At 53.3% G+C, this 27,975-nt stretch overlaps 4 protein-coding genes across 7 annotated transcripts; 3 read left to right on the top strand and 1 right to left on the bottom strand.

Moving 5' to 3' along the window:
- Positions 1 to 464: 464 nt before the first annotated feature.
- On the top strand, positions 465 to 10,482 carry Klc2 (kinesin light chain 2). Of its 3 annotated transcripts, none has more exons than XM_051193624.1 (16): positions 465 to 673; positions 1,421 to 1,659; positions 4,224 to 4,454; positions 4,545 to 4,614; positions 5,110 to 5,332; positions 6,037 to 6,124; positions 6,231 to 6,332; positions 6,416 to 6,589; positions 6,718 to 6,817; positions 7,738 to 7,787; positions 7,895 to 7,962; positions 8,357 to 8,465; positions 8,555 to 8,713; positions 8,787 to 8,911; positions 9,073 to 9,130; positions 9,532 to 10,482. In XM_051193624.1, the coding sequence occupies exons 2-16, from the start codon at positions 1,432 to 1,434 to the stop codon at positions 9,613 to 9,615; spliced, it is 1,869 nt and encodes a 622-aa protein (XP_051049581.1). In that variant the 5' UTR covers positions 465 to 673; positions 1,421 to 1,431; the 3' UTR covers positions 9,616 to 10,482. The 3 variants fall into 3 exon arrangements, with proteins under 3 accessions (XP_051049581.1, XP_051049580.1, XP_051049579.1); XM_051193623.1 differs by having other exon boundaries at positions 465 to 716; XM_051193622.1 differs by having other exon boundaries at positions 465 to 741.
- A 588-nt stretch (positions 10,483 to 11,070) lies between these two features.
- Positions 11,071 to 17,764, top strand: Rab1b (RAB1B, member RAS oncogene family). Its single transcript, XM_051193618.1, has 6 exons — positions 11,071 to 11,236; positions 12,774 to 12,846; positions 13,124 to 13,219; positions 13,302 to 13,397; positions 16,148 to 16,279; positions 16,375 to 17,764. The coding sequence occupies exons 1-6, from the start codon at positions 11,223 to 11,225 to the stop codon at positions 16,567 to 16,569; spliced, it is 606 nt and encodes a 201-aa protein (XP_051049575.1). The 5' UTR covers positions 11,071 to 11,222; the 3' UTR covers positions 16,570 to 17,764.
- Positions 17,765 to 18,560: 796 nt separating this feature from the next.
- Cnih2 (cornichon family AMPA receptor auxiliary protein 2) lies at positions 18,561 to 24,145 on the top strand. 2 transcript variants are annotated; one of them, XM_051193619.1, is made up of 6 exons: positions 18,561 to 18,790; positions 22,213 to 22,281; positions 22,682 to 22,729; positions 22,983 to 23,095; positions 23,199 to 23,342; positions 23,513 to 24,145. In XM_051193619.1, exons 1-6 carry the CDS (start codon positions 18,710 to 18,712, stop codon positions 23,538 to 23,540), a joined length of 483 nt encoding a protein of 160 aa, XP_051049576.1. In that variant the 5' UTR covers positions 18,561 to 18,709; the 3' UTR covers positions 23,541 to 24,145. The 2 variants fall into 2 exon arrangements, with proteins under 2 accessions (XP_051049576.1, XP_051049577.1); XM_051193620.1 differs by lacking the exon at positions 22,682 to 22,729.
- Positions 24,146 to 24,499: 354 nt separating this feature from the next.
- Positions 24,500 to 27,715, bottom strand: Yif1a (Yip1 interacting factor homolog A, membrane trafficking protein). The gene is made up of 8 exons (XM_051193616.1): positions 27,503 to 27,715; positions 26,676 to 26,887; positions 26,441 to 26,545; positions 26,254 to 26,332; positions 25,569 to 25,626; positions 25,242 to 25,397; positions 24,797 to 24,890; positions 24,500 to 24,702 (listed from the first exon to the last, which is right to left on the bottom strand). Exons 1-8 carry the CDS (start codon positions 27,531 to 27,533, stop codon positions 24,556 to 24,558), a joined length of 882 nt encoding a protein of 293 aa, XP_051049573.1. The 5' UTR covers positions 27,534 to 27,715; the 3' UTR covers positions 24,500 to 24,555.
- Positions 27,716 to 27,975: the final 260 nt, after the last annotated feature.

Genomic DNA, 27,975 nt, shown 5'->3' with positions numbered 1-27,975 from the left:
TCTCATCCTGCTCCTTTCCACCCTTCTCCCTTTTAACCAGAAGCCTCCTTCTGTTCCCTCACGAAGTAATCCTAGGATGCTGAGAATTCCCTCCAGAGACACTAGTGACTCCGAAGCCAGGAAGAGGGGTGTCTCTAAAAACAAGCCTAGGGAGGGGGAGTCAGATGTGGGTAATGGCAGTACCCAGCTCAACAGGCCTCCGTAAGCACTAAGTTATTGCACTTAAGACATCAACCAAAACACTTGACAAGTAGTGAGGGCTCAATAAATGTGGACTGGCTCGCTCTGGACGCTGATGAGTTGTGCCTTCTCTTTGCTCCTCAGTCAGAACTGGTCCAGACACCAGCCCTGGGTGTTTCACAGACCAGGAAGCTCTGGTCCGAAGGGGCGAGCCCAGCCACGCCCCTTCTGCGTCCCTTCAGGGTTGGCCCCACCCCGGAGCCCGCCTGGCCCGCGGGGCCCCTTTAAGGCAGAGAAGTGGCCTGCTGAAACGTGTTTCGCCCCCTCCGACGCCGCCGAGGTAGTGGCTTCACCTTTAAGACGGCGCGAGGACTGCTGGGAAGGCCGGCGGGATGGAGGCAGCCAGACAAGCTCACAGTCGCGGATCCGGGTGAAGCGGGGCAGGAGCCGGAGCCGAGCCGGAGCTGGAGCCAAAGCCTGGCCCAAACAGAAGGTGCAGGTTGGCGCGGTCCGGTTTAGCCCGGAGACCGAGTCAGGTCCGACGGTGAAGAGCGGCTGCAGGTCGGCCTAGAGGAGGAGTCGTCGTGGGCGCGGCCTGTGGGAGGACCCTACCGGCCTGCGGGGAGGGGGCGCGGTCCTGGGCTAGGGTTGGGAGTTGGGCCTTTTTTAGGGAGGGTCTGCGGGCGTTTGGCCAGCCTGTGGGAGGGGTCGCTGTGGGCGCGGCCTGCAGAAACCGGTCCAGAAACTCAAGATCGCAGCCTCCCGGGGATGGCGGAATGGGGAGTCTCTGGGCTTCTCCTGCCCTGGGGGAGGGGCTCTATGGTTCCGCTTGCCCTGGGGGAGGGGGCCGTCGCCAGGGCTGAAGCGCGATCTCCCGGAGGGACTGTAGTCTCCGGCATGGGAACCCTGCGATCCCCCTTACAGTAGTACCCTAGTGCTCTGTGTCTTGACTAGGACAGTTCCGGGAAAGTCCTGTGGCTGGGCTACTTAAGCCTGCCTGGGCCGGTGGTCTAGGGCGGAATCAGGGTCCAGCCTCACTCGCCACACCGCATTGCGTCTCCCTAGGCGAAACGAGCCTGGCGCGCCCCCTGTAGGCCAAGTGCCGGCACGGTGCGGGCTGCGAACTGGACACTCTTGGGGATTTAGGCGTCCGGGGACCTCCCGGTGTTTACCTCACCTGGGGTGGACGACGGTGTGGCCCTTGGCCGGGCGCCCGCCTGCCCGCCCCTCGCCTCCACAGACGTCAAGACCATGGCTATGCTGGTGCTTCCGCGGGAGGAGAAGCTGAGCCAGGACGAGATCGTGCTGGGCACCAAGGCTGTTATCCAGGGTTTAGAGACCCTGCGCGGAGAGCATCGTGCCCTGCTAGCTCCCCTGGCTTCTCATGAAGCAAGCGAGGCTGAGCCAGGCTCGCAGGAGCGCTGCCTCCTCCTGCGCCGCTCCCTGGAGGCTATCGAGCTGGGTCTTGGGGAGGCTCAGGTAGGTCAGTGTTGGGGCTAAGGAAGATGATTACTGCAAGAGTCCTGGTAATGTAGGAACACTCTCAGGGAGGAAACACTTGTCTCTTGGAGTCTCGTGTTAAGAAATAAGAAATGTTAAATGAATACACTTTGGAGATGGCAGCCCTGCCCGAGTGGGCACCCCACCTCCACACAAAACTGTGCCATCCAGGTCCTGTTCAACCTAACAGACTGGATGACAGAGGAAAACAAATACTTCAATAACCTCCCTTCATAATTCAATCTTACATTAATTTATTAAGTTCTGTAGTTTATCACTTGTTTAGTGTGCACTAGGCAGTCTGTTAATAGCAAGGATGCAGAAATTCAACAAGGCAAACAAGATCCTTGTCCTTACTGAGCATGGTGTCTGTAATCCCAGCACTTGACCAGCAAAGGCAAGAGAATTTCAAGTTCTAGGCCAGTTTGGATCAGATGGTGAGACCCTGTTTCACCTTACTGTCCCCTTCAAATAAAATTAAGATCTTTCTCCCTAGTACAATAGGAGAAGAGAAGCACACACACACACATACTTGATTAGTTGCTTGAAACAAATTGTGATCAGTGATCCAAAGACAACAAGATTTTGTGATAGTTCACAGTAGGGAGTCTTGTTTGTTGTTAAGGCAAGAGTTATCTGAGATGACATTAACTCAAGACCTGAAGGGAGACATGGACCAGTGTCCAGAAGAGGCAACTAGAGAACTGCATGTGTAAAGGCCTCAAGGCAGGAAAGGTCGTATGCTTGAAGTGTAAGGAGAATTGTAAGACTAGAACTTAGAGAGAGGGAGAGTGACAGGAGAGACCTGTGGGGAAACAGAACCCAGTATCTGTTCAGGATATCAGGAAGCCTTTGGAGGGTTTGAACATAATTCAGCTTAGGTTTTGAAAACTCTCTCTGTGTTATGGAGAGTTAACCTTAGTAGTCAAGGATGAACTTGGAACAAGTGATTAGGGAGCCAGTGCTGGGCTTCAAATGAATTAGAGGAGTAGCCATGAAGACACCAGTTCTAGGTATTCTGAAATGAGACTCAGCAGGACCTGGGAATGAAGAGAGATTATAAGTACAATTCAACCCCTGGAAGTCTGTGCTTTGGCAAATTCAGGAGTGGAAGAGTCTGGGTCATTTAGGAGTTCTGCTTAGGTCCCCATAAAGTGGGCTGTTGGACAGGGAAGGGGTTAGATTCTGTAGGAGAGGGTTTGTTCTCTTGTTCTTGGCCAAGCCACTGCCTGGCTTCAGAAATCTCACACAGCTTGTATTGTCTTGGTTTTCTTGTCTTTAAAATAGTGATGCCATCTGTTGTATACACTTCCAGGTTGCTTCGGAACTATTTTGTTTAGTCGGGTTTTTTTGTTTGTTTGTTTGTTTTTGTTTTTTTTTTTTTTTTAGAAAAGTCTCTTCATATAGCCCTGGCTATCCTGAAAGTCACTATGTAGACCAGGCTGGCCTTGAACTCACAGAGATCTTCATGCTTCTGCCTCCCCAGTGCTGGACCACTGCCCAGCATGACTTTTTTACTTTTTTGTGTTATGTGGTTATGAAAATACCTGTCCCTTAAAATGTTTTCAAATAGCCAGGTGTGGTGGTGTACATGTTTAATCCCAGAACTCAAGAGGTAGAGGCAGGTGGATTTCTGAGTTTGAGGCCAGTCTAGTCTGCAGAGAGAGTTCCAGGACAGCCAGGGCTACACAAGGAAAAAAAAAAACCTGTCTTGAAAGAAAGAAAAACAAAGTAGAATTCAATTTTAAAATGTTTGCAAACAAATTAGGAAATGTAGGGTCCTAGACTGCCCAGCGTTCTGAAAAGGCAGAGTCACCTCCTCAGCCACTTAGCTGTCAGATACAGAGAGGTGTGCAAGGGCTCCACTCTCACTAGTGTGCAGGGCTTTGGCAGACTGGGAACAGGGTGGCATAAAGGGTAGCAACAGTGGAGATGGAGCAGAGGGGAAAGCATTCCTGAAAAAACACAATGAAGCATAGAGAGGAATACATAGACTCTGCCAAGGCCCCATGACAGACAGAGCCTGGGGAATCAAGAAGAGCATCAGATGTTGAAAGAGCTAGGTGTTGAGCTGAGGGCCAGAGCATCCCCTTACCTGTGGTTGGATCTTCTTTGGAAACATGTAGCTTCCCTTCCCTTCAGCAGGCAGAGAATGCTTTGGACGATCAACAGAAGTCAGAATGAGGTCTTTGTGTGACCTTTCAGCTACCTATCAGGGTTCGTTGAGCAAGCAATAGCCCTGGGCAGGAAAGGAAGCAGTGATACATTGGTCATGGCTGCAGTGAGTGGAGTGTAACTGAAGGGAACAAAGAAGAGTCTAGAAGCTCAGAGATCCCACAAGGATCTTGGCAGTCAAAATTATAAGACCTCTTCTTGGGTTCCAACTCTGCACTGTGGCCTTGGGTAGGGAGAACTTGGACCTAATACCCAACAGCTATTTTCAACCAGGGCCAGGCCTTTGACTGGCTCCCTAGGTGGCTGAGGCTGTAATTGCAGGCTAAGGCATGGCCAGGGCGCTGACCCTCTTCTGACTGGCTGCACAGGTGATCCTGGCACTGTCAAGCCACCTGGGGGCTGTGGAGTCAGAGAAGCAGAAGCTGCGGGCTCAGGTGCGGCGCCTGGTACAAGAAAACCAGTGGCTGCGTGAGGAACTGGCAGGAACACAGCAGAAGCTGCAGCGCAGTGAACAGGCGGTGGCTCAGCTGGAAGAAGAGAAGCAGCACCTGCTCTTCATGAGCCAGATCCGCAAACTGGATGAGGATGCCTCCCCAAATGTGAGTCTCAGCTGGCCAGCATCCAGTTCACACATGCCCACCGATACCCATGTCACCTTCTCTGACACTTATTCCTGTCTTCCTTTCTAGGAGGAGAAGGGTGATGTTCCCAAAGACTCCCTGGATGACCTGTTTCCCAATGAAGATGAGCAGAGCCCAGGTATAGAAGGGTGGTCAGCTCTAGGTTGAGGGGAAAAAACAGTTGTGTAAAGTCCTAAAGGTCACAGGAGATGGGAGTATTTGTGGCATCCATGTTCTTTTTTTGCCTCATTTTCAATCACATTATCCCAGCATGTTAGGGCTTAAAAGGCAAGTGTTCCCTGTTGCATCTTATATCCCTGAGCTCTATGGAGAACAGGTGCCATACTTAGCAGGCTTAGAGGATCTGAACTTGGCTCTACTGTTAGTTTCTTTCTGGGCCTCCTTAGACAGAGAAAACATCATGCAGTTGAACTGGGCCATGATTGCCTCACTCATGATGCAGAGGAGATGAACGTACTCCTTGTGCGTTATCTAAACCTACTCTGTAAGTGCAGAAGCTGAGGCAGACTGGTGCCTTGCCTAGGAACACATGGGCAAAAGGCTAGGCTGACGTACGCCAGCCTAGCTCAGAAAGGAAAAGGGCACATCTAACTTCCTGTCCTTGGCCCTGTAGCTCCCAGCCCTGGAGGAGGGGATGTAGCTGCACAACATGGGGGCTATGAAATACCAGCACGGCTACGTACCCTCCACAATCTGGTAATCCAGTATGCTTCACAAGGCCGCTATGAGGTGGCTGTGCCCCTCTGCAAGCAGGCACTGGAGGATTTGGAGAAGACATCAGGACATGACCACCCTGATGTGGCCACTATGCTGAACATCCTGGCACTGGTTTATCGGTAAGGGCCCTCTGGCCTTCCAGATGGATGTCTCAAGGGGCAACTGAGCAGCAGAGAAAGAATGGCCTGCATATGTAGAGCTGGCCTCCAATTGGAAATAAACCAGTCTGTTAAGGGTTTTAAGGGAAGGTTGGCTATGAACAACAGCTAGGTAACACATGAAAACACTAGGGCCACTGTAGTCAGCACAGCTTCTCTAGACACCAAGACTTGAGTATGGGCTTTGACATGTGAGTTGGAAGCCAGATGTGGTAGTACACACTTAATGGGTAGAAGCAAGACAATCAGGAATTGGTTATGTAGCTAGTTCAAGGCGAGCCTAGGATACTGAGACCCTAGAAAAAGAGGGAAAAGATAAGGGAAGAAAAGTGGGGTGGGAACATAAATTGGCCCAGAACTCATAATGGGTGACAGGGTTTCTGTGGCAGAAAGTGACAAATGATCCAGGCACGCACTGGGGGTCACTTAAAGTTGAGTATTGCTTAGGGGTCTGCGTATGAGGTGGCTCCTTAGTGATTTGTGATACTGTCTAATGCCTCCAGAGCTCTCAAGGGTAGGGCTGTCCAGGCCTCCCATGCTCTGAGTTGCACTCCTATCGTGTCCACTTATCAGTGACCTCAGGAGGAGTGCCTACTGGGACTACGGGCCCCTGGGGGGCAGGCTTCGGGCTGGAGGACATCCCTGAATGTCCTGCCTGCTCCCAGGGACCAGAACAAGTACAAGGATGCTGCCCACCTGCTCAATGATGCCCTGGCTATCCGGGAGAAGACACTGGGCAAGGACCACCCAGCTGTAAGTAAGAATTAGATTGAGTATAGCCCTCCACTCCTCACAAGTTCCAGAGTTCCTGCCTGTTAAAGGCTCTAAATGAAAACACTTTCATTCTCTTATACCCCAGGTGGCTGCAACCCTGAACAATCTGGCTGTTCTTTATGGCAAGCGGGGCAAATACAAAGAGGCTGAGCCACTGTGCAAGCGAGCACTGGAGATCCGGGAGAAGGTAGGAGAGGGTAGGGCTTAGGAGTGCTGGCCAGACATAGTAGAGTCTGAGCAAGTCTGACCACAACCACTGACTCTTCCCAGGTCCTGGGCAAGTTTCACCCAGACGTGGCCAAGCAGCTCAGCAACCTGGCCTTGCTGTGCCAGAACCAGGGCAAAGCTGAGGAGGTGGAATACTACTACCGGCGGGCCCTGGAGATCTATGCCACACGCCTTGGGCCTGATGATCCCAATGTGGCGAAGACCAAGAACAACTTGGTGCTCTGAGGCGGGACTGGGGGCTGGAGAGGCAGGAGCTCCGCAGGGACAGAGGGCTGATGTCCAGGAGGAAGGAAAAGGAAACTAAACTCCCTGCATGCTGCTTACCCACTGTCTTTACTTTCCAGGCTTCCTGCTATCTGAAACAGGGCAAGTACCAGGATGCAGAGACCCTGTACAAGGAGATCCTTACCCGTGCTCATGAGAAGGAGTTTGGCTCTGTCAATGGTGAGTCCATGGCTGCCATGTGCCTCTAGTTCATTCAGCAGAAGCCTACTCAGCTAGGAGCACCCAGGACAGTACCTGGTCTTACAGATCATCCTACCCACATTCTGGCAGGAAGCCCAGCCTCACCTGTGGATGGGGCCCACAGGAGCCCACTCACCTAATTTATTGCTCTGGAAAGACAAATTGACAAACCCCATGCTGAGTCTCCTCCTTTCTCATTCCCCTGCTTTTATTTTGTTTTGAGACAGGGTCTCATTATATAGCTCTGGCTGTCCTGGAACTCACTATGTAGCTCAGGCTGGCTTTGAACTCATGGAGGTTCACCTGCCTCTGCCTCCCAAGTGCTGGGATTAAAAGTGCCACTATGCCCATTCTCCTCCTTTCTCTACATGATGATTCCTGTTCACTTTGAGGGCTGGCCCCAAGTGTCTTTGCTTCTCAGAAACAGCCTCTTGCTCTGTATTGCTAGCCATTCCTAATGCCCATCCCTCAGCCTGGTCCTCATTCAGGTGTACCGCCAGTCTCTGGTCTAAGGTGTGTAAGGGCCTGCCACATCACTCCTAACCCCACCTCATTCATAGACATTTGACACAGACCTGTGGCCTGCTCATCTGGGTACAGAGGAGGGCCAGTAATGTTTTGAGTTTGCTGCTTGTTCATCTATTCAACAAAACCCAGTCCTGGTCCTGGCCCTTCCTGATGGGAGATGTCATTCTGTATATGTTTCTCATACTGGTTAATGAATAAAGCACTGTTGGCCAATAGGAAAGGAAGATAGGAGGGACTAGAGACAAGGAGGAAATAGGAAGTAGTAAGGAGTCAACATACTCCTGTCCCCTTCCCCAGATATTAGTCCTTTGTCTAGCCCAATTGGAAAGACTTATATGGCAGGTAGGTGACAGTCTCCTATTCCTTCCCAGGAGAGAACAAGCCCATCTGGATGCATGCAGAAGAACGAGAGGAGAGCAAAGTGAGTAGCACTGTGGGCAGAGCTTGCAAGTGTGGGGAGGCTGTGAGGCTGGGATGTATGGAGCTGAGAGTCTACTCCCATCCCCAACTAACTGGTCTTTCCCCCAGGATAAACGCCGAGACAACGCCCCCTATGGGGAGTATGGCAGCTGGTACAAAGCCTGTAAAGTTGACAGGTGAGGGCTGATAGGTCTGGGTTAGAGGTAAAGTGAGTAGCAAGGAGGAAGCGTCCTTGGTCAGTGAGACCCAGGCCTCACACTGTCTTTCACCTCTGAGACACTTCTCTTCTGTTACCTCATCTGTTAAGGACCCAACCCAAGAAGACTTTCTGCACTGGGAGAGCTAGGTTCACTCACTCCTGGGTCTCCCAGCTTCTGGTCCTGGTGGCAGTGTCCTGGGAGAGCTCTAGGGCCAGGCCAGGTTTCTAGCCCTAGAGTGGTTCAGGATGGATCTACCACAGGGGAAGATGAATAGGAAAGGCCAGAATCTGGATGGCCTTTTTGGTCCCCAGAGTCCCATGTGGGCTGATTGCTAGATAGAGTTTGATACTTCCCTGCTATCTGTCCACAGTCCCACAGTCAACACAACTCTGCGAAGCTTGGGTGCCTTGTACCGGCGCCAGGGCAAGCTGGAAGCTGCACACACACTGGAAGATTGTGCCAGCCGTAGCCGCAAGCAGGTGGGGCTTCATGGTGGAGGACGGTGAGTAGGGACCTTTGAGGCTCCATGTGTTCCAGTCAGGCTCTGATGCTTCCTGTCCCCTTTCAGGGCCTGGATCCTGCCAGCCAGACCAAGGTGGTGGAACTCCTAAAAGATGGTAGTGGTGGACGAGGGGGCCACCGTGGCAGCCGGGATGTGTCTGGGGGTACTGCGCCTCGGTCTGAGTCTGACCTGGAGGAGTCAGGGCCTGCCGCAGAGTGGAGTGGGGTGAGTGTGGGGGCTAAGGTAGGTTGTAAGTCTACAAAGAAAGTAGGGCTTAGAGACAATTCTTCCCCCACAGGATGGCAGTGGCTCTTTGCGGCGCAGTGGGTCCTTTGGGAAGCTCAGGGATGCTCTGAGACGTAGCAGTGAGATGCTGGTGAGGAAGCTGCAGGGGGGTGGCCCACAGGAGCCCCCTAATTCTAGGTGAGTTTCTGTCCCTGATTGTATCCTGTTGGCTCCCAAGTGACATCCCTCCCTCTCAGGAAACACTAGTACCAAGTCTGCTTTATTTTGCCCTTGAGACCCAGCCTAATGGCCCTTTACTGTTTCACCATGAATAAATCCTGGTCCTCCTTTTCCCTCAGGATGAAGAGGGCTAGCTCTCTCAACTTCCTTAACAAAAGTGTGGAAGAGCCAGTTCAGGTAAGAGTGGAGGGCATCTGGCATTAGGCAGTCTAGACCCAGGCCCCTACCCTATAGTTCTGACCCCTTGGTCTGCGTATGTTCCCACTCAACTTTATCTGGTGAGTCTTCATCCAGCAACAGCCCAATTTGGGCTGGGAGGATACAGGTAGAAACAACTAGGGGCAGGTAGGTAAAGGGGAACATAGCCCTAAGCCAGTAGCAGCTTGAAGCTCTCAGGCCCTAGGTGTGAGCTAAACTTTAACTCTGGCCACTCTTTGACTCTGTGTATTTGCTCTAGGGACTTGGTCAGTCCCTTTTCTACATCCTATACTTGTCTGTGTCCCCTCCCCTTACTCTCCCCATTTCCTTCACTCCCAGAAGCTTGTCTAAGCTACATGCCCTCTCTACTTTGCCCACAGCCCGGAGGCACTGGTCTTTCTGACAGCCGGACCTTGAGCTCCAGCTCCATGGACCTCTCCCGAAGAAGCTCCCTTGTGGGCTAAAGCTGAAGGGGCAGCCAGTCTCCAGAGCCTTCATTTGACACGACCCCTTACCCCAGCCCTGCGCATGGGCCTGCTGCTTGTCCTGCCTGCCCCTCCCAAGGACCCCTGTCTTTTCTGTTCAATCTCAGGGTAACCTCCCTTGTCATCTCAGCCGGAGCCCTGGAGGCCGGGCCTGCCCACCCCAACTCTACTCCTTATTTATTCCTTCCAGCAGGGGGCCTCTCTTCCCTACATTCAGGGCCTGTGGGAGTGGTGGCCTGCCTACCCAGCCCCCAAAGCCAAGAACACTTAAGTACTTCCTGTCCCCTTAGCATCTTTGTCCACCCCCACCCCACCCCCTATCCCCGGCCGTTGCTTCTGTATATAGAGAAATAAGTTATTGGCCTTGTCATCCTCTCAGTCCTCCTCCCTTCAGTCCACTGTATTCCCGGGCCGCCACCTGCCTCTCTCTTCTCCAGTGGTACCGCCCAGGCCTTAAATCACCCCTGTTCCGAGTGGTGGTATCTCCCAAGCTCCAAGTTCTAGGAGCAGAGCCTCCTGAAAGGGTTCCCCAATCTCCTTGCCATCCTTGTTTTGGAGGGATGTGCTCTACCCAACTTTGCACATGTCCGGACTCCCCACACTACCGGGCCCTGTATTGCCTCCCCGGACTTAAGCACGGTCCTTTGCGCCCAGCTCCACCCAGGCATGGCCTGACCCCACCCTGGGCACAGCCCATTGAGCCATCCTGCCACGCCTTCCTTGCCTCAGCTTCTAATGTCCCCTCCACACACACCCGCAGTAGGAGGGGCTACCCCATTTGATGGGTGAGGCAGTCGCTCTCTATTTTCAGATGTTGCTGTAGAAATAAAGACGATTTGAATCTGAGCCAGGCTTGTTTTGAGAAGGCTCAGAATCCCTGAGCATCCCTAGGGTATGGTGGAATCTGGTGGAGTGAGGGACACACACATCGTGCCCTGTCCCTTGAAGCTTACCTGCCCTTATCCTGAACTGTGTGAAGAAACGCTACAGATTTGGAATTTATACTAAAGCATGCCCTTATGGGGTTGTAGATAATTCCGTCTTTGAGTTCTACTCCACAATACGTTCTTGGACTGAATGAGTGTCCCGAGATGATTTTTCATGTATAATACTAGTGATGACAGTTCCATCCCACGAAGAACGCTGATTAAGTCGAGTTTTTCTGGTCCTAAATACGTCGTACCATCTCGTTTAAAGTTTTCAATCTGTAAACCAAGAGGGTGGCTGCCCATCTCAGGTGAACCATACTTACCCCGGCGTTATACAAGAGTCTAACCCGCGGATAGTCCAACCAAGATACCGCAGCAGGTCGTTCAGGCAGTAAGACTACATACCCCAGGAAGCAGTTCGCGGGTTGCGACTGGAGCGCACGGCTGTGTGGGTTGGCTGGGTTGCGCCTGCGCAGCAGTGGCAAATCGAGTATCTGGGAGACTACAGGTTCCACAAGGCAGCGCGGGACAACCGAGTCGGAAGTGTCTGCGCCTGCGCTGCGCGGGCGGGGTCTCTAGGGCGGAGCGGCCACCATCTTGGAACGGGAGGCGGAGCAGAGCCGACTGGGAGCGACCGAGCGGGCCACCGCTGCCGCCATGAACCCCGAATAGTGAGTGAGCCCCGCCCGCGCCGTGTGGCGCAGCCTCGATCATGTCTATGGGGCTGTATGCTTATCGAAGTTGTCTGGCCCTGGTCAGAACTGCGCGGCGGACCCCACATCCGGGTCCCTCTTCCGCTGACCCCCCTACATCCGGGTCCTGCCCCTCCCCCTGGGAACCCCAGGACCCCGACTCAACACCCCGAGTTCTCTCTTATCAGGACCCGGAGGCGACAACCTCGAAGGGCAGCACTTGGAGCCCCAGCACCGGCCCTCCCAGGCCTTTTCGGTTATGTGACCCTGCAAATCGGTCTCCCTGAGCCTCAGTTTCCCCACCGCTGCTTGACCACGGGCTGGCGGTTTGGAGTCCATCATAATAGTTTCTGGTCTCCAGAGTCGAGTACTTTCTGACGGGCCATGAACCACTGCCTTTAACTTTCTTCTGGAGCCCGGTTTTCGGGGCTAGCCCAGACAGAAGCTGACTAGACAAAAGGGGAGCCCAAGCCCCTGCTTGATTCACTCCCCCTGCAGGTCCTTCCCTCTGGGGCTGCCATTTGCCCTGCCTGGGTTGCACTGCCCTGTCACTCCCGTGTCTGTCCTTTTCTGCCCTCTCACCTTTGCTCAGGCCTCCAGTGCCCTGTCACACAGCTTCCCTCACCTGTCACACTGCCAAAGAACTTTAGGTGAATGTGCTCCCTTACAGTGGGATTTTCATTCCTCCAACTCAAGCCCTTTGGAGTAGATGGCCCACATACAGTTTTGCACCCACGTTGTCTTCTTCCCCTTCTCCGCTTCCTTTTTCTTCCCCAGCTCTAGGCCTCAGATTTCCTTGAGAAAGGGTGAAGCTCAGCAGGGTTAGGAGGGGAACAGAGAAGGGAGGCTACAGGCTGTCAAAGAGTCTGACAGGCCTAGTTTCCAGTCTCAAAGTTAGCCACTGCTTAGGGTAAGTCATATCCCTTCTCTGACCTCTGGTTTCCTCATTAGTTGGAAATAACACCCAATCCGTTGCACTGTTGTGAGGGTTTAATGAGAGGATGCATTTAAAGTACTTCACACAGGGCCAGTTACAGTTCAGGAAGCATTAACCGCTGCTTCCATGGTCACTTGCTGACTGCCTCTTATTAGTGACTTCATCTCAGGCTCTCTTCTTACATTTGTTTTGGCTTCATGGGTACAAGCTTTCATTTTTTGTGTCCTAGGCTGGCACACTATAAGGCCTAGTGTGGGTTTCCTAAATAATTCCTACCAAACAGCACCAGAGTCTCAGCTCCAGCACCCAGCTGGTTGTTTCTTGGTGAATTGTGTTCCTCTCTTTTGCCACAGACGGGGGGATTTAGACATAGCAAGCTGCAGTTTTGGTGAGCTGGCTTATTGGGGACACTGAGGGTCTATTTCTTGGTCCCTTTTCAGGACACTGGGAGGATCTAGTATGTACTATAACACACAAGCAGAAGCATGCCTCACTCACCATGCTGTCATGGTCACTGCAGGAGCAGGGGTGGGAGGAACTTCTTGCCTGCCTTCATGCCTTCCCATCTTCTCTTGCCAGTGACTACCTGTTCAAGCTGCTTTTGATTGGCGACTCGGGCGTGGGCAAGTCGTGCCTGCTTCTGCGGTTTGCTGTGAGTAAAAAGCATCCCCATGTTATCCACTTGAGGTCCTAGCTGGCCACTGGGAGGAAAGAAGGACAGCTCAGAACACAGTAGCTGCAAGACCTGAGAACCAAGAATGAGGTTGCCGGAGCTGCCGGAAGAAGGGCCCGGGCCTCAAAAGTTGGGGTGCTTAGAACTAAGACTTGGCAGTGAGGAGCACAGCTTGGGTAGGGAGCGGGAGGGAGAACCTTCAGATAAGTTTTTGGGCCTGTATGTTCATGTTGTTTCACTGGCCCCAACCTTTCAGGATGACACATACACAGAGAGCTACATCAGCACTATTGGGGTGGACTTCAAGATTCGAACCATTGAGCTGGATGGCAAGACCATCAAACTTCAGATTGTGAGTATGGCTTTTGTGCAACACTGTGACATAAGTGGGGCTCTCTTGTGGCTGACCTACCCCTTTTCCTCCTGTCTCATAGTGGGACACAGCTGGTCAGGAACGGTTCCGGACCATCACTTCCAGCTACTACCGGGGTGCTCATGGCATTATCGTGGTGTACGACGTCACTGACCAGGTACTCCTGCCTCCTGAGCCTTGCCTTTTTTGTTGTTTGGTTTTTCCAGACAGGGTTTCTCTGTAGCTTTGGAGCCTGTGCTGGAACTCATTCTGTAGACCAGGCTGGTCTCAAACTCAGAGATCCACCAGTCTCTGCCTGCCAAGTACTGGGATTAAAGGCGTGCGCCACCACCACCTAGCCTGAGCCTTGACTTTTGACTCTTGCTCCTTTTCCTGTTTTCATTTCCCTTAAGCTTTTTGGAAGGTATACACTATGCTGAATTGCTTCATAAAAAAGGCAACAGGCCACAGAAACAGATTCTACCAAGACCGTGTCCTGAAGTGTTTATGGAAGCAGACTTCACAGCTCCTGCTGCCTTATTATAGACCTTCCAGACTACCCATGTTTGGTGACAGGTAGTCGGTTGGTTACTGCCTGTTCTTTGCTCCTGAAGGCTTTAAACAAGAAAGTGAGGGAGTCCAGCATAAACAGTAGTTCTGGAATCCTGGGTCTACTGTGGTGGCTTCATCAGCCAGGAATTGTCCTCTTAGTATCTGGCGGTTTATGGAAACTGTGTTCTTCAGCTTTCCTTGGTTGCTTACCCCACAAAATGGCTCTATTGCCAGCCTGTCCCAAATTCCTGGGCTTAATTAACCCTCCTTCTAAACCCCCCTAGTAGCTGGGGCTACTGATAGTCACCCTGTACCTGGGTTTTTCCATGCTCATGAGAAGTCCCTCATATTCCCATCTTAAAAATGAAGACTTGGTTCAGGCTGGGGCAGTGACTTGCTAAGGGCTTCCAAACAAGTTAGTGGCAGAGGCCAAAGGCTAGTCTCCTGATTTATCTGCTTTGCTTTTTCTGCCAATCAGTGCTAGGCTGGGAGAGTTCCTGCTCTGAGGGGCAGAGGCCACATACCAGAGACCCCTGATACCCATGCCTTATCTCCCAACCCTTCCAACAAGCTAGGTGAGCCAAATACCACTCAGAGGTTACCAAGGCTTTAATTAACTGTCAGATCCAGTCAGCTTCTTGCCCAGATTGACTCCTTGTGACTTTTTACTGTTTTCTTCTCCTTTCCTGAATATATTATCTGTATTAGCTCTTATCCCCCACTAAGCAGACATTCTGCCAGTGAGCTGCATACACCCCCAACCCCTTTGGTCTCTTTTTTATTGGCTCACCCTTGCTGCCCATTAACCTCATATTTTCTGCATCCTAACCAACCCCAGCCACTTCTGTGGTTTGGCTTTTGTCTTGTGTTCTGGGACTCTTGATGTATGTGTTCTGGAATTCTTATGTCCAGACACATGTCACATGAGTTTCCATCTCTGTGTGTGCTTGCGCTGGCCCCTGGTTTCTGTAATGGGAATAATCTTCATGCTTTTACCCAGAGAACTAAATGGTGAGGCCTCAGTGTTCTAGTTTGCTTTCTATTTCCATAGTAAACACCAGGTGGGAAGAAAGGGCTTGTCTCATCTTAAAAACTGTCGGGTAATAGTCCATCATGTAAGGAAACCAAGGCATGAATTTAAGCAGGAACCTGGGGAAAGGTGCCTACTGTTTGTTTCCCATGGCTTGCTCAGCTTACTTTCTTAGACTACCTGCCAAAGGTGACACTGCACACAGTGAGCTGGGCCCTCCCACATCAACCATCAATCAACGAAATGCCCTAAGGACATGCTCACGGGACAGTCTGATGGCAATCCCTCAGTTTAGATGCCCATTCCAGATATTTAGGGTTATGTCAAGCTGAAAAACGCTAACTAGTACATCTTGTTTCCTACATGAAGAAATTATTTTCCAGAGGTGTTAGTTACTTGCCTCTGATGTCCCAGTAAAGAAAGGCAAAGCCCTTTCTCTGCCTTCAACTGCCTCTGTGGGCTGTACACCAGCTGCAGGATTCAGACTCTAGCACAAGCTTCACCATCTCCCCTGCCTGCCCTCTGCATCCTCGTTTTGTAATGTAATCCTTGAAGTCTGACCAGAAAACTTCCCTTCTCCATAGTCTCAAGGCATCTCTATTCTTTCCCCATCACTTCAGATCTGTCTCTTCATAATAATAGCAGTAATGAGAATAATAGCAGCTCTTGCTAATTGAGTACTTGTTATGAGACAGGCCTGCATTCATTCCTCATGCAAACAGCATCTCTGCTGGGAGTTGTTATCTGAACAAAAGAGGAAACTGAGACCCAGGTCAGGTGACTAGATATCTGAGGTTACATAGTAGATGATCAATTTTGGATGCTAGCCTAACTCTTTAAGCCTGTTTTCTTCTAGATTATTCTAGCCACTTCCCAGTTGCTCTGCATTTTGTTAGTCTGATCTAACCCTGCCCAGACACTATTTCCAGAACACAGATAGACTCCAGTTACTCTTGAGCTGAGAAAACCCTCACTGTATCATGGGTATGCCAAGTTTATACAGGATAAGACCTTTTCAGCTCTGTCCTGACTACCCCTCACCAATTCCTCCCAACCTGTAGCCTAGCAGATGGCTGTTTCCTCCTCAGCTGGTAGCTTTTGCATTAGTTGAGTCCATGCCTACAAGCTGGGGTCAGCTGCTGTCTGGTGGCTACTCTGTTCTGATTCTAGTTTTTGGGTTTCCACATGGAAGAGAAGTGGGAGGGGGAGAGACTAAGCCTGGAGTGGAGGGGACTTCATTTGTAGTCCCATGCTCAGGGCTCCTACCTTTCCCTCAAAGGAGCCCTGTTCTCCGGGCCTGGCTAGGTTGGGTTTGGGAGTTCAGTAACTTTGGACACTATGCCTAGGAATCCTACGCTAATGTGAAACAGTGGCTACAGGAGATAGATCGGTATGCCAGTGAGAACGTCAATAAACTCCTGGTAGGCAACAAGAGTGATCTCACCACCAAGAAGGTCGTGGACAACACCACAGCCAAGGTGAGCAGGGCCAGCCCTGGCTTTCAGGGGGCTAGGGCTTACTTCCCTTCACCCCTTCTCTCCCTTGCTCTTAATTTCTTTTTGCCCCTTGGCAGGAATTTGCAGACTCTCTGGGTGTCCCCTTCCTGGAGACCAGTGCCAAGAATGCCACCAATGTTGAGCAGGCATTCATGACAATGGCTGCTGAGATCAAAAAGCGGATGGGGCCAGGAGCAGCTTCTGGGGGTGAACGGCCCAACCTGAAGATCGACAGCACCCCTGTGAAGCCAGCTAGTGGTGGCTGTTGCTAGGAGGGGCACTTGGGGAAGGGAAGGGACACCTTCTCCAGATGATGCCCCTGGAGGGGGCAGGAAGTGCCTCCCTCTCCTAGGGCATTTGAGTCTGTGGCTTTGGGGTGTCCTGGGCTCCCCATCTTCCTCTGGCCCATCTGCCTTCTGCTCTGAGTCCTAGTCCTGTCAGGGCCCCCTTGGAGGACATGCAGAACCTGTGGCTGGGGTGGTCACAAGTACTGCTCTGCTGCTGCCTCTAGGTACCTTGAAAAGATGCCCACCATGCACCTTTCTTTGGAATGAGGGCTCCGCTGCCTGTCACTCACCCCTTGTATGCTGCACTGGGTTTCTCTTTTCCTTTCTTCCTTCCCAATAGCTGAGGGCCTCCCTGCCTCTGCTGCCCCTGGCTGTAGGCAGTGGCCGGGGGATCCGGGGCCTCAGATTCAGGGTCCTGCATCGGACCTCAGGACAGGTGAGGGGGCTGCAAAAGCCCAACAGCCCACCTTTTCCTCACCCCTGCCTCGCTCCACCGCTCCCACACTCAGATTGAGCCGTCCAGCTGCTGTTGGGTCTTGAGCACAACTAGGGTAGGTGGGTGGATGGCGGTGCTGGGCCTGTGTCTCAAGCCCAGAGGGAGCCTGCTCCTGCCTCCCCCTGCCCTGCCAGAGCCAGGCCCATGTGCTGCCTGCCCACCGAGCCCCTTTGTCCCTGAGAAAGGTGGAGGCGGAAGGCCCACCGAGCCAAAGGCCGGGCACCAGCCTTAACCCTCACTCTGCCAGCACCACTTCCATTTCCCTGAGGCAGCACATCTGGCTTGTTCTCCTTCCATTCCTCAGAGCCTGAGGGGGGGCCAGACCTACTTCTCTGGGGAATGTAGGGGCCATTTGGGGTTGTGGGACTCTCTCCCCCTCCCCACTCAGAATGCCAGCCCCCACCCTCTGGCATAGCTTCCTGCAGAATACCTTTGGTCATTACCTAAGAAGCCATGTCCTTTGTGCTGTCGTCTTGCCAGTCTCGCCCTATACCCTCCCCACCCTTCCAGTGTGTATTTAAATCCCTGGGCTGCCCCTCTGGGAGGGAGCCTCTTCTCCCAGGTTCCCCTTTGGTGTCATGTCAGGCATTTTGCAAGGAAAAGCCACTTGGGGGAAGATGGAAAAGGATGAAAAAAAATAAATTTCCACTGGCCCTTGGATAAGCCGAGGGTTTTTGCAAGGAAGCTGTGGTGACTTGAGTGGTCTGTGGTCTGAGTCCTGCTTTGAGTTTCTGGATGGAACTGGAATTCAGAGATTGGTATGATACATAGGGGGTCTTAGCTCAGACTGCCCTAAGTTTGCTGGTAAAAGCCCTTGACCCACATTCTAGGGCTGGCAAAGCCTGCTGTGCTGCTGTGGGATGTCCCCAAGGGCCCAGCACGGATCTGTCAGAGGGAGGCAGGCTGAAGGCCATCGGGTGATCCACCATCAACACCCATTGTGATGGCTTGCAAGCCATGAAGTTGGGCAACAGCTGGACACAGGGTCGGGCATTGGGCTCCACAGATGTACTGCATCGTGCGTGGTCTTCACCTCTAGTCCCCCTCTTCTGCCTTCTCAGGCTTCAAGCCAGATGCCAGCTATCCTGAATATGACAAATGCTTCACATGAGGGCCTCAACCAGTTTCCACCGCCAGCATTGTATGTGAGGATTGGAGACGAAGTACTGAATGTGGCTGTGGTGGGCTGGTTGTGTGAGTCTTGAACCAGGAACGTGTGTCCGTCCGAGTCTTCCATGTTCTGAGGTGCACGAGTGGTGGTATTGGGCCGTCCAGGCTGCAAGAGGATGGCGGAGGGGCCACTCTTAGTCTCAGCCCCGCCCGAGGCCGCTGCACGGCGGCCCCGCCCCCGGCTCCGCCCCACCGGCTTCGCGGGCTGGAGAGCTAGGGAGCCGCGGGCGAGGGATCGCAGGATGAGCGATCGGGGCCCGGGCAGCCGGCAGCGGACGCGCCCCCCGAGCCCCACGGCCCGCGCCCCGCGGCCCCGCGGCCCCGGTCCTGGACGTGCCGCCCGTGTCCATCGAGTTCCGTGGGCCATGCCCGGCCGGCCCTAAGTGTGGGCCGGGGGGCGTCCCCTTGCGCCCAGACCCCGCGCTGGCGCCCCCCGGGCCGCCGCCCGGCGCGGGGGCCATGGCGTTCACCTTCGCAGCATTCTGCTACATGCTCACCCTGGTGCTGTGCGCCTCCCTCATCTTCTTTGTCATCTGGCACGTAAGACTGGGCTCAGACTGGGGGCGGGGTGGGGGGCAGTGGGCTTAGGGAGCAGCCTGGGGATGGGGCGGATGGTCTCAGAGCCCCGGGGAAACTTGAAGGGTCTTTTCCACTATCCCCCATCCATTGGTTTCTGTTCACTCCCCTAGCCCCGCGCCATTAATACCCCTGTTGTCGGCTTCCTTCCCCGAGGGTAGCCCCCCTTCCTTCACCGCCCCCGCCTGTCTGTGGGTATGTCAGTAGGCCCTGACCCTCTCCTTGCCTCATCCAGTCATTGGGCAAGGGGTAGAATTCTTGATCCTTCTACATCCTTATCTGTCCACCACCCCACCTCGTCTGTCCATCGGGCAGTTTGTGTGTTACACACACACACACACACACACACACACACACACATACACACACACCTCCTTTGTGGGTTTTTCCAACCAGTGTGATGGAGCCAGTTGCTATGGCAACTGCATCTGTTTACAATACCCACATATCTTGGAACCCATTAACTCTGTCCCCTCCCGGACCCTTCTCTGACCCGAGGGACCGATTTGAAGTAGCCCCAGAAACCCAGTCCCCACCTTGCCTCACTTTGGGTAACCCTCCAGTTCCCTTCCCACTTTCCAGCTTCCTTCCCATTCCCCACACACGCCCTTTGTCTTTCATGCCCCCCACTCCTGTTCTGCCCTCACTCTGGCCTAGCCTGACTCTTCAGAATGTCTCTGTCTCATCTCATCCTGATAGCTTATCCCTAGACAGGGTTCTTCTACCTACTTCTCCTAGGCTTTCCCAAGGGCCCCCTCTACCTGGGCCCTTTCTCCTCACTACAGAACTATGAGCCTCTGACTCACTGTTGGGGTCACTGCCCCCCTCGCCTTTCCAGCTTCTCCTCTGCCTCTGCTCTCTGAGGTTTCTGCCCCAAATGAGTCCCATCCAGGCCTCTGTTGTAGCTACTAGCACTCTCTATGTAGCTCTGCACACACCTCACTGGCCCTCTTCTAGGGTCCTGTTATCTGCCCACACCCAGCCTGCTTCCCTCCCTCCTCACTTTACTGCCTCCTTTCTGCTCTCCCACTCCCTCTCTTCCTGGTGTGTGCTGTGCTGCCTGCTCCCTGGTGGTCCCGCTCTCTGGGAATATCCCCATCTCTCCTTTTGTCCTTCCCCTCCTTTCTCTTTCGTATATGCTATACCGCTACTGTATGAAGATCCTAAGCCAAGAGTATCTCCAAACATGTCCCTGTCTCTAGCCCTATCTCTCACTTTGCTCTGGTCGTGATGTGAGACTTAGTTGCCTTTTGCTTTTTCTTGCCCTCTGTTTTTCTCTTCTTCCATCACCTCAGATCCAGTATGATCTTTCTGAGCTTCCTGTCCCAGGCTCAGGGCCTTGGACAGTCCTTTTGGGGCAGGAGAGCTTGGGTCCTAAGAATTAGAAAGAGTGGAGACACACAGGAGACAACTGGCTCCTAAAATTCAAGAAGCCCACTCCCCACTCGTATCCCCTCTTTTTTCTGATAGGACCCCTTCTCAGGAGATTCTCAGTACAGCCTGCATAACATCTGCAAGGGAGTCAGGCTCCATAAGACCCAGACTTTGCCCTTTCAGAAGGCCGGAGCTGAGATGGAGTCTGCTAAGGTTTAGAGCAGCACCTTTGTTCTCTCAACAGACCATTCAGGAGCCCCTATACTATGAGCCACTGTGTTTCTTCAGCCTTTTAGCTGGGTCATCTTAGCTAGCTGGAGCAGTTTCCTCATCAGGAAAATAGGCTTGTAGACATGATGTCTGGGACAGGAGATGTGGGTCTCAATCCAAAGTTGTTAAGTAAAACCTTCTGAACCAGGACCCCAGGTCCTACTAATCACTAGGCAACCCTGGTGAGTGACGTGTGTCAGCTGTCACAGTGGGGAATTGTTTGTTCCGGGGTGAGGGAGACGCTGAGTCAGCGCCAAGCAGCCTGGGGGGTGGGAGGCTCGACACCCGCTGCCTGCTGTTGGTGCCAGCTCGGGGGCAGACAGCCGGCACCCTTCCGCCCCTGCTGGACCCTGTTGCTGTGCCTATCAGGCAGGCAGCTGCCCAGAGTCAGAGGAATTGGGGGAGGGGCTCCAGATGGCTCCAGTTCCCTCCAGGAAGCCCATGTTCTTTTCCTCTGAACCGTATGGGGTCTAGGATGTTTGGGGGTGGTGGGCCTGCTGCCTTCCCTTCCCCCTCAGTCAGGTTTCTTTGCCAGCCTACCTCCCTCAGGTCACCGGCAGGTCCTTCCAGTCCCACACCATCATCTCCTCAAATATATGTTACCTGAGGAGTTTCCCCACTTCTGCATACCCTGCCATCCCTGGACACCACAGAAGGCACTGGAGACCTTCTACCTCCTCCCCCCACCACCACACAGGCTGTTTGCAGCTGGCACTGGAGAGCACTGGGATGCATCTCCACCACTCCGTTTCCATGGCCACCACCCTTCTCACCTAAGCCACCATGGACCCCTCCCTGGACTTCAGTAGGCCCTTCAGTCACCTCCCTGAGCATGACAAAGTGGGTAGTAATTTTAACTGGATTACAAGTTTACCACTCAGTGTCTGTGTGGCCTTGGACAGGATACCTAACCTATTTTCTCACCTGAAAGTCAGAAATGAAATAATACTAGCACTTAAGTCATCAGGTTGTTTCAAGCTTTCAGTGAGCTTTCAGTGAGCTGATAGAGCCTGTGTCTGTTAGCCAATCCTAACCTAAATCTGATTGTCCCACTCTAGGACTCCCTCTACTCTTGTGTTAAACCTAGTCTTGGCTGGCCTTGCAGGGACTGGCTCTGTTAACCTTTTCATCTGCCTTGCATCCGTCTCTCCTCTCTTCCCATTCTCACACAGCCCAGCCCCAGGAACCATCGAATGTTCTTTCAACCTTCTGTGCCTTTGTATCTGTTATTACCACTGCTTGGACTGTGTTCCTCCCATTTGTTCACCAAATGCCTAGTCAGCTTGAACCCACCAACCCATATGGAGTCCCATTCTACCCCTCACCACTGATCAAGAGTTCTCTCCCCAAACCCCTGAGGTGCCTCCTGGACAAGTGCGGTGTTGCAGCCCTCCAGGGTTCAGCATGTGCTCAGCATGAGGCCTGGGAGAGGAGAGGCCATGTCTTGAAATGTATGGGGAGTGCAGTAGACATTAGGGTTCCATTGTTGACTGCTGTGTGAACTTGAGCCAAGACCCGTCGTTTTACTTCTTCACTTTGCAATAAGCTCCATATGTCAGGGTCCCCAAGTATAAATCCCTATCCCATTAAAGTTCAGGCATGTATGGTATGTGTGTTACCATCCAGCTCCTCCAAGAGGCCCATGTTCTTTTCCTCTGAGCCATCTGGGGCCTGGGGTGTCCAGGGTGGTGGTGGGCCTGCCCCAACCCTGACAGGCACATGCCCCTACCCCCTACCCCCAGATCATAGCCTTTGATGAGCTGCGGACTGACTTCAAGAACCCCATCGACCAGGGGAACCCAGCGCGGGCAGTAAGTGATACATGTGCTGTGCTGAGGTGTGTCCGTCCGTTTGTCTTTGTCATGGGTGGAAGGTGGGAATGGGAGTCGGGAAGATGAGGGTGCGATGTGGGGGGACGGTGAGGTGACCCTGCCCTTTCCCCAGTTCCCGCCCTCGCAAGCACCTGGAGCTGGCTTCAGGGCTCGGCATCCTTCTGGTGGGGCAGCCTTTTCCAGGCTCCGGGCCGTTGCCATGGAGATGCGGGTGAAGGCCCCTCCATGGCGACAGTCACCATGGGGACGCGGCTGCTTCCTGAGAGGCAGATACCGCAGAGTGCTCTGGCGCCATCTGGCGACCACATGTGGGGCCATGGGAGGCGCCCTGGTTTCTGCTCCTAGGCCTTCCTTATCTAGGCCCTTTCCTTTCCTACAGCGCGAGCGTTTGAAAAACATCGAACGCATCTGCTGCCTCCTGAGGAAGGTCAGTGTCAGGGCAGGGGTCAGGAAGCTCCTAGCTAGTGCTGCCCTCCCTCTTTGTAGCTGGCAGGGAGGCCTTCCTCTTCAGCCTGTTTGATCCACTTTGCCGCCTAAGAGGGCGGGAATGGCAACCTGAGGCCTTTTAGTTCTCAGATCATGGTGGGTTGGCAGTTCCTAAACCTCATTAGCCCTCTGTGCATTGAAGCTTGGGTTGGTCCGGGGACCAGGCCTTTGACCTCTCACCCTCACTCCCCCAGCTGGTGGTCCCGGAATATTCTATCCACGGCCTCTTCTGTCTGATGTTTCTGTGTGCAGCAGAGTGGGTGACCCTGGGCCTCAACATCCCCCTCCTCTTCTACCACCTCTGGAGGTGAGGGGCAGCAGCTACCTGGGGGAGGGTGAAGATGGCAGCAGGGCAAGATGAGGGTCAGACCTGGGTGGCTAGAGGGGGACTCAGGCCTCCCTCACCCCAGGTACTTCCACCGTCCCGCGGATGGCTCTGAGGTCATGTATGATGCGGTCTCTATCATGAATGCTGACATCCTCAACTACTGCCAGAAGGAGTCCTGGTGCAAACTCGCCTTCTACCTGCTCTCCTTCTTCTATTACCTGTACAGGTGAGGCTTTGACCACAGCAGTTGGAAACTAGGCAAGGGGTATCCTAGACGTCAGGCTCTCAGTTCCCAGTCTCTCTTTGCCTTTGAGGATCATACACAATCCAGGGCATGACTGGGAAGGGTGGTAGGCTTTCTCAGGACACATGTTCACAGCTTCATCTCCCCCACAGTATGGTTTATACATTGGTGAGCTTCTAAGGGTAAAGCCGGCCAGGGAGCAAGCCCAGAATGGACCGGACGCCTGTGCACCCCTAGCCCTGCCCTTCTGGCCACAGAGGCCTCAGCCCTGGGGAGACAGGGGGCACTGGTGCCTCCAGCCTCTCCACCCCCACAACTGCTGCTGCGGGGACCCCCGCCTTCAGAGCTCTCCCCCTCCAACTAGGGCCAGGCAAAGCTCTAAACAGGGGTGGGGGCTCCTCTGCTAGCCTGCAGCTAGGCATGGCAGTTGTCCTGGAAGGGGCAGGACTTCCGGGTCTTGTCCATTTCAGGGGAACTTGGGCCCTGCCACCAGGCAGACCTTGATCTTGGAAATTCTGGGCAGCCCCCCTTGGCCCTCACCCCAAAGCTCCCCCTGAAGGTGGGGGGCACCTGCACCAGGAATGAGCAGGCTCAATATGGGGGCAGCCCCATCCCTAGTCTGCCCTCTCCCCTCCCCAGACTTCTCTTTCCAACCCTATCTCTACTTATCCCAAATCCAGCCCACCCTGTCCCTTGGTCCTATTTGTTTTCTATGTTGCCTGGAGGAGTCCGGCACCCCCTTCCCGGCCGTTTGTGACAAAAGATGAATAAACTACTGAAAACAAGCCCCAGTTCTGCTCCTGGAAGGTTAGGATGGGGTCATCTGAAGGGGGTGACCTGGACCTAAATCCCCAGCATACCCAGTCTCACTGTGCTAGCTCCAGGCTTTTCTCAGATGTGTCTGAGGCCTTGGAGGTCTCCTTGGCAGCCACTCTTCCACCCTCCCTTTGCAGCTGTGTCTGATGCAACCCTTCCAGCTGTTTTTCAAGGCTGTGTAAGTCACCTCCAGGGTGCTCTCCCTGGATCTACCTACCCTTCTCCTAAACAGCCCCCAACTGAGGTGGCTCCTGGACAGGGGAGACCCAGAGGTATCTGTCCATGGCTTCCCTGTGGGCCCCAGGAACCAGGGTCAAGCCAAGTCAAGGAAACCAAATCTTCAATGTATGGAAAAATCAGTGCCACCTGGGACCAGGTATCACCGGACCAAGTGGAAGGTCAGCCAGTATATGATGAGGGGCTGGAAGGCAGCTGCTCCCAGGGTCAGGTACAGCTGGAGACGCTGCTGAGGAGCTGGGCCCCCCATGCTGTCAGGGCCCAAGGCTGCAGTCCGTAAAGAACGCACCTAGAAGAGAGAAATGCTGAGGCTGGGCCAGGGGGGGAAATATGCCCCAGAGTTGACCCAGCCGAGAAGAGGGGAGGGACCAACCCACACTCACAATGAAGTACATAAGCGCGGATGATGTCCAGGCCAGAGCCACGTAGTAGCCATCGCTGCCAAAGAGCAGCCCTGTGATCACACTGAGGATCATCCTGGGGGGTGCAGGAATGGACAAGTAAGGTCCAAGCCCGAGACTGGCCCTATCTACCAGGACTTAGAGCCACCCAACACCATGACCCATGACACCAGGCTGTCCCTATAAGGAACCAGACTCCAAATGGATCTGCAAGGTTCAGGACTCAGTCCCAGGACTGGAATCTCTTCCCTGGGCTCCCCAAGATAACTCATAAATCCTCAACCTCTTTCAAGTAACCAGCTACAGGAGGAGGCTGTTGGAGTAGAGCTGGGGGATGAGATGGGGTAAAAGCATCTCTAGCTGCAGCTAGAGGTTCAAAAGATGGGGCTGCAATCCTTCAAGCTACTCTCAGCCCACAGACACTCACCCCACATATTTGTAACCGCTGTAGGCCAAGAGGTGGAAGGTACTCAATTCACTGCGTACAGTGGCCAGGTAGAGGCCCAGAAGCAGGGCCAGCACCTCCATTAACATCCACACCAGTGCTGTGCTCGCACACAGGCCCAACACCTCGGGGGAGAACCTGCAGCCATGGGAGAAGGTAGGTCAGAATGAGCCATCCTGTAGCAGGAATGAGGTGAGAGGCTAAGGGTAGCATAAGGGTAGTACTGGGTGAGCTGGGACCTGTTACAGGATCTGACACAGATTGCCTATAAAGGAAGGGAGATAAGCCAGAAGGGGGGTTAGCACCAACCTTTTCTGAATGCCCAGTGCCGTGCCAGCCAGCAGCACATACGTGATGAAGGCCATGGCTGCCAAGAGAAAAGGAAGTAGTTAGTCTGGCTTCCTCACCTAGAGCCCCTCATTAGGCATTCAAGTCTACCAATATTCTAGCTTCTCCCATACTTCCTTCCCTGCATATCCCAACAACAGCTAGCATTATTGTGTGGTATGTTTTATTTGTGCCCAGTAGGATACACAGCACATAGCATCTCCTTGGCTCTCCACAATTCTGAGGTAGAAGCCATTTTTAGTTTTGCTTTACTAAAGGCTGAAAGAACCAGCCTAAAGTCCTATAGCCAGAAGCTGCTAGGCCAAGTAAAAACCTAGTGCTCCAGGCTGGAGAGACAGCGTCCAAATTAAAAGGCAGGAAGGTGTTATGGAAACATCAAGGTCACATTCAGGAAGTTTCTCTTTTTTTGTTTTGTTTTTTCTAGACAGGCTTTGGAGGCTGTCCTGGAACTAGCTCTGTAGACCAGGCTGGTCTCAGACTCACAGAGATCCGCCTGCCTCTGCCTTCCAAGTGCTGGAACTAAAGTTATGTGCCACCAGCTTCAGGAAGTTTCTTAATGGTCACCCTGTCAACCTAGTGTCTAGCAACAGTCACACATGAAAAGCACCAGTACCTCTATGTCCCCAAACCCACATCAGAGACTCACTGGGGATATAGAGGTCGGGAGCATTGAGGTCTTTCCGTGGGGGCAGAGGCACATCATGGCTGTATTGCATTTTCCAGTTCTGGCAGTGGCAGGGGTCACATAAGCAGGAGCAGAGAGAAAAAAAGGATAAAGGGGTTGAGGTCTGAGGACCAGGTTATCGAGAGTGGGGAGAGGCTTGCCAGCTCACCTGATGTGTGTATGGGAAGACCAACAGTCCTAGCTTCTTGGCTACATAGGCTGTGTCCACAGCAAAAAAATACTTGAGTTTGTTCACAGAGACAAAACGGTGCAGCTGGAAGTAAGAGAAAAGAGACTGTGGGTGTGTTTCTTCCCAAAAGCTGCTTGGGGAGTCAAGTGGGATCCTGTGACATCCCAACCCTAGCCAGAAACCCTGTCACCCTTTCCCTGAGCACAGGCCACACCTCTTTGTGCACTATGTCCTTCCCTTGGGATGCTATGGAACTGCCATAGGCCATAGCCATATTGGCCATTGGGTCTCCAAGCAGGTGGTTGACACTGAAGGCTACATCAGCTCCTGGGGCTAGGTATCCACCTGGTTGGCTGGAATAGCCACCACTTGTATCATCGAAGAGAGGAGGAGAATCTGGAGCTGCCCGGGTCCTGTGCTTGGAACCTACAGGTGTGGAGGTACCAAACTAGATAACAGAAATACAGAGCAAAACCCAAACCATTGCCCTTTCCCCAGGCTGAGAAGCTGTGCATAGGTCCTGGAACACCAAACAATTGTTGAGGGAAAAGTCAGAATGTGTTTGAAGAAAGATCTCTCCTTTTGGAGCAATCCTTTACTACATGCTAAAGGAAGGTGCCTAGAAGTGGCTGCCCACTCGGGATTTCTGGGAAGTCTATGAAGGGAGATGATCCCTGAATACTAGAGTTTGTACTTGAGTGCGATCACCAGAACGGCAACACTGCCTATTCGGAGTCCCTGGACAGTGATCAGGAATGCTGCCAGAGTTATAACAGAGAAAGGAAGTTCTGAAGGCGATGCCGGTTCATGCAGGATCAGACTTGGGGATTCCAGTTGTGCTATCGCAACCTAATCTCAGGACCGGCCAGCAAGGGCGAAAGTCCAGGTCACGCTGTAGTGTGGCAGGGCAGGAACCCCAGAGACACTCCCCGCCCTAGGCAGCAGTCACCGCAGGCCCCCTCCCTCCAGGTGAGTGGTCGCGCAGGGGATTTTAGCACCCTGCTGCCAGGCCGCGCCCCGCCCTCCCCACTACTCACGCACCGTGGGCTCCGTATCCCGAGTGATAAGCCATGGCCACGACGATTGCTCTACCTAAGGGTTGGCTGCGCTGAGTCGTTGGTACAAACACTACTGAAACAGTTGCTTCTCTGGCTCAGAACTGACCGAAGTTAGCAGACAGCCCGACACGTACCAGAGCTGGCCGATCGCGGCCGCCATGTCCGTCACGTCACACTCCGCTGTCTACCATTGGCCTTTCGGAGGAGCTAGTTCTGCCCTCGCACACTTCCAATTGGCTACTCGTGAGCCTTTGCCCAATCGGATTTGGCCATAGTCAACTTCCGATAGATAGGGGGCGTAGCTATTCAAGACGTTCTCCGATTGAGTAGGAGGCTTATTAATTCCAGGCACGACCGGCCAATAGGTGGGGAAGATGTGTAACTTATTTCCGCGTCTGCGCCGAGGGGCACTTGACGTTCCCTGCCACGACTACGCCGGTAGGAAGACTGAGCTCC

The sequence above is a fragment of the Phodopus roborovskii genome, unplaced genomic scaffold, assembly GCF_943737965.1.
Source record: "Phodopus roborovskii unplaced genomic scaffold, PHOROB, whole genome shotgun sequence".
Lineage (NCBI taxonomy): Eukaryota > Metazoa > Chordata > Mammalia > Rodentia > Cricetidae > Phodopus > Phodopus roborovskii.
This window is presented reverse-complemented; position numbering and strand designations above follow the sequence as displayed.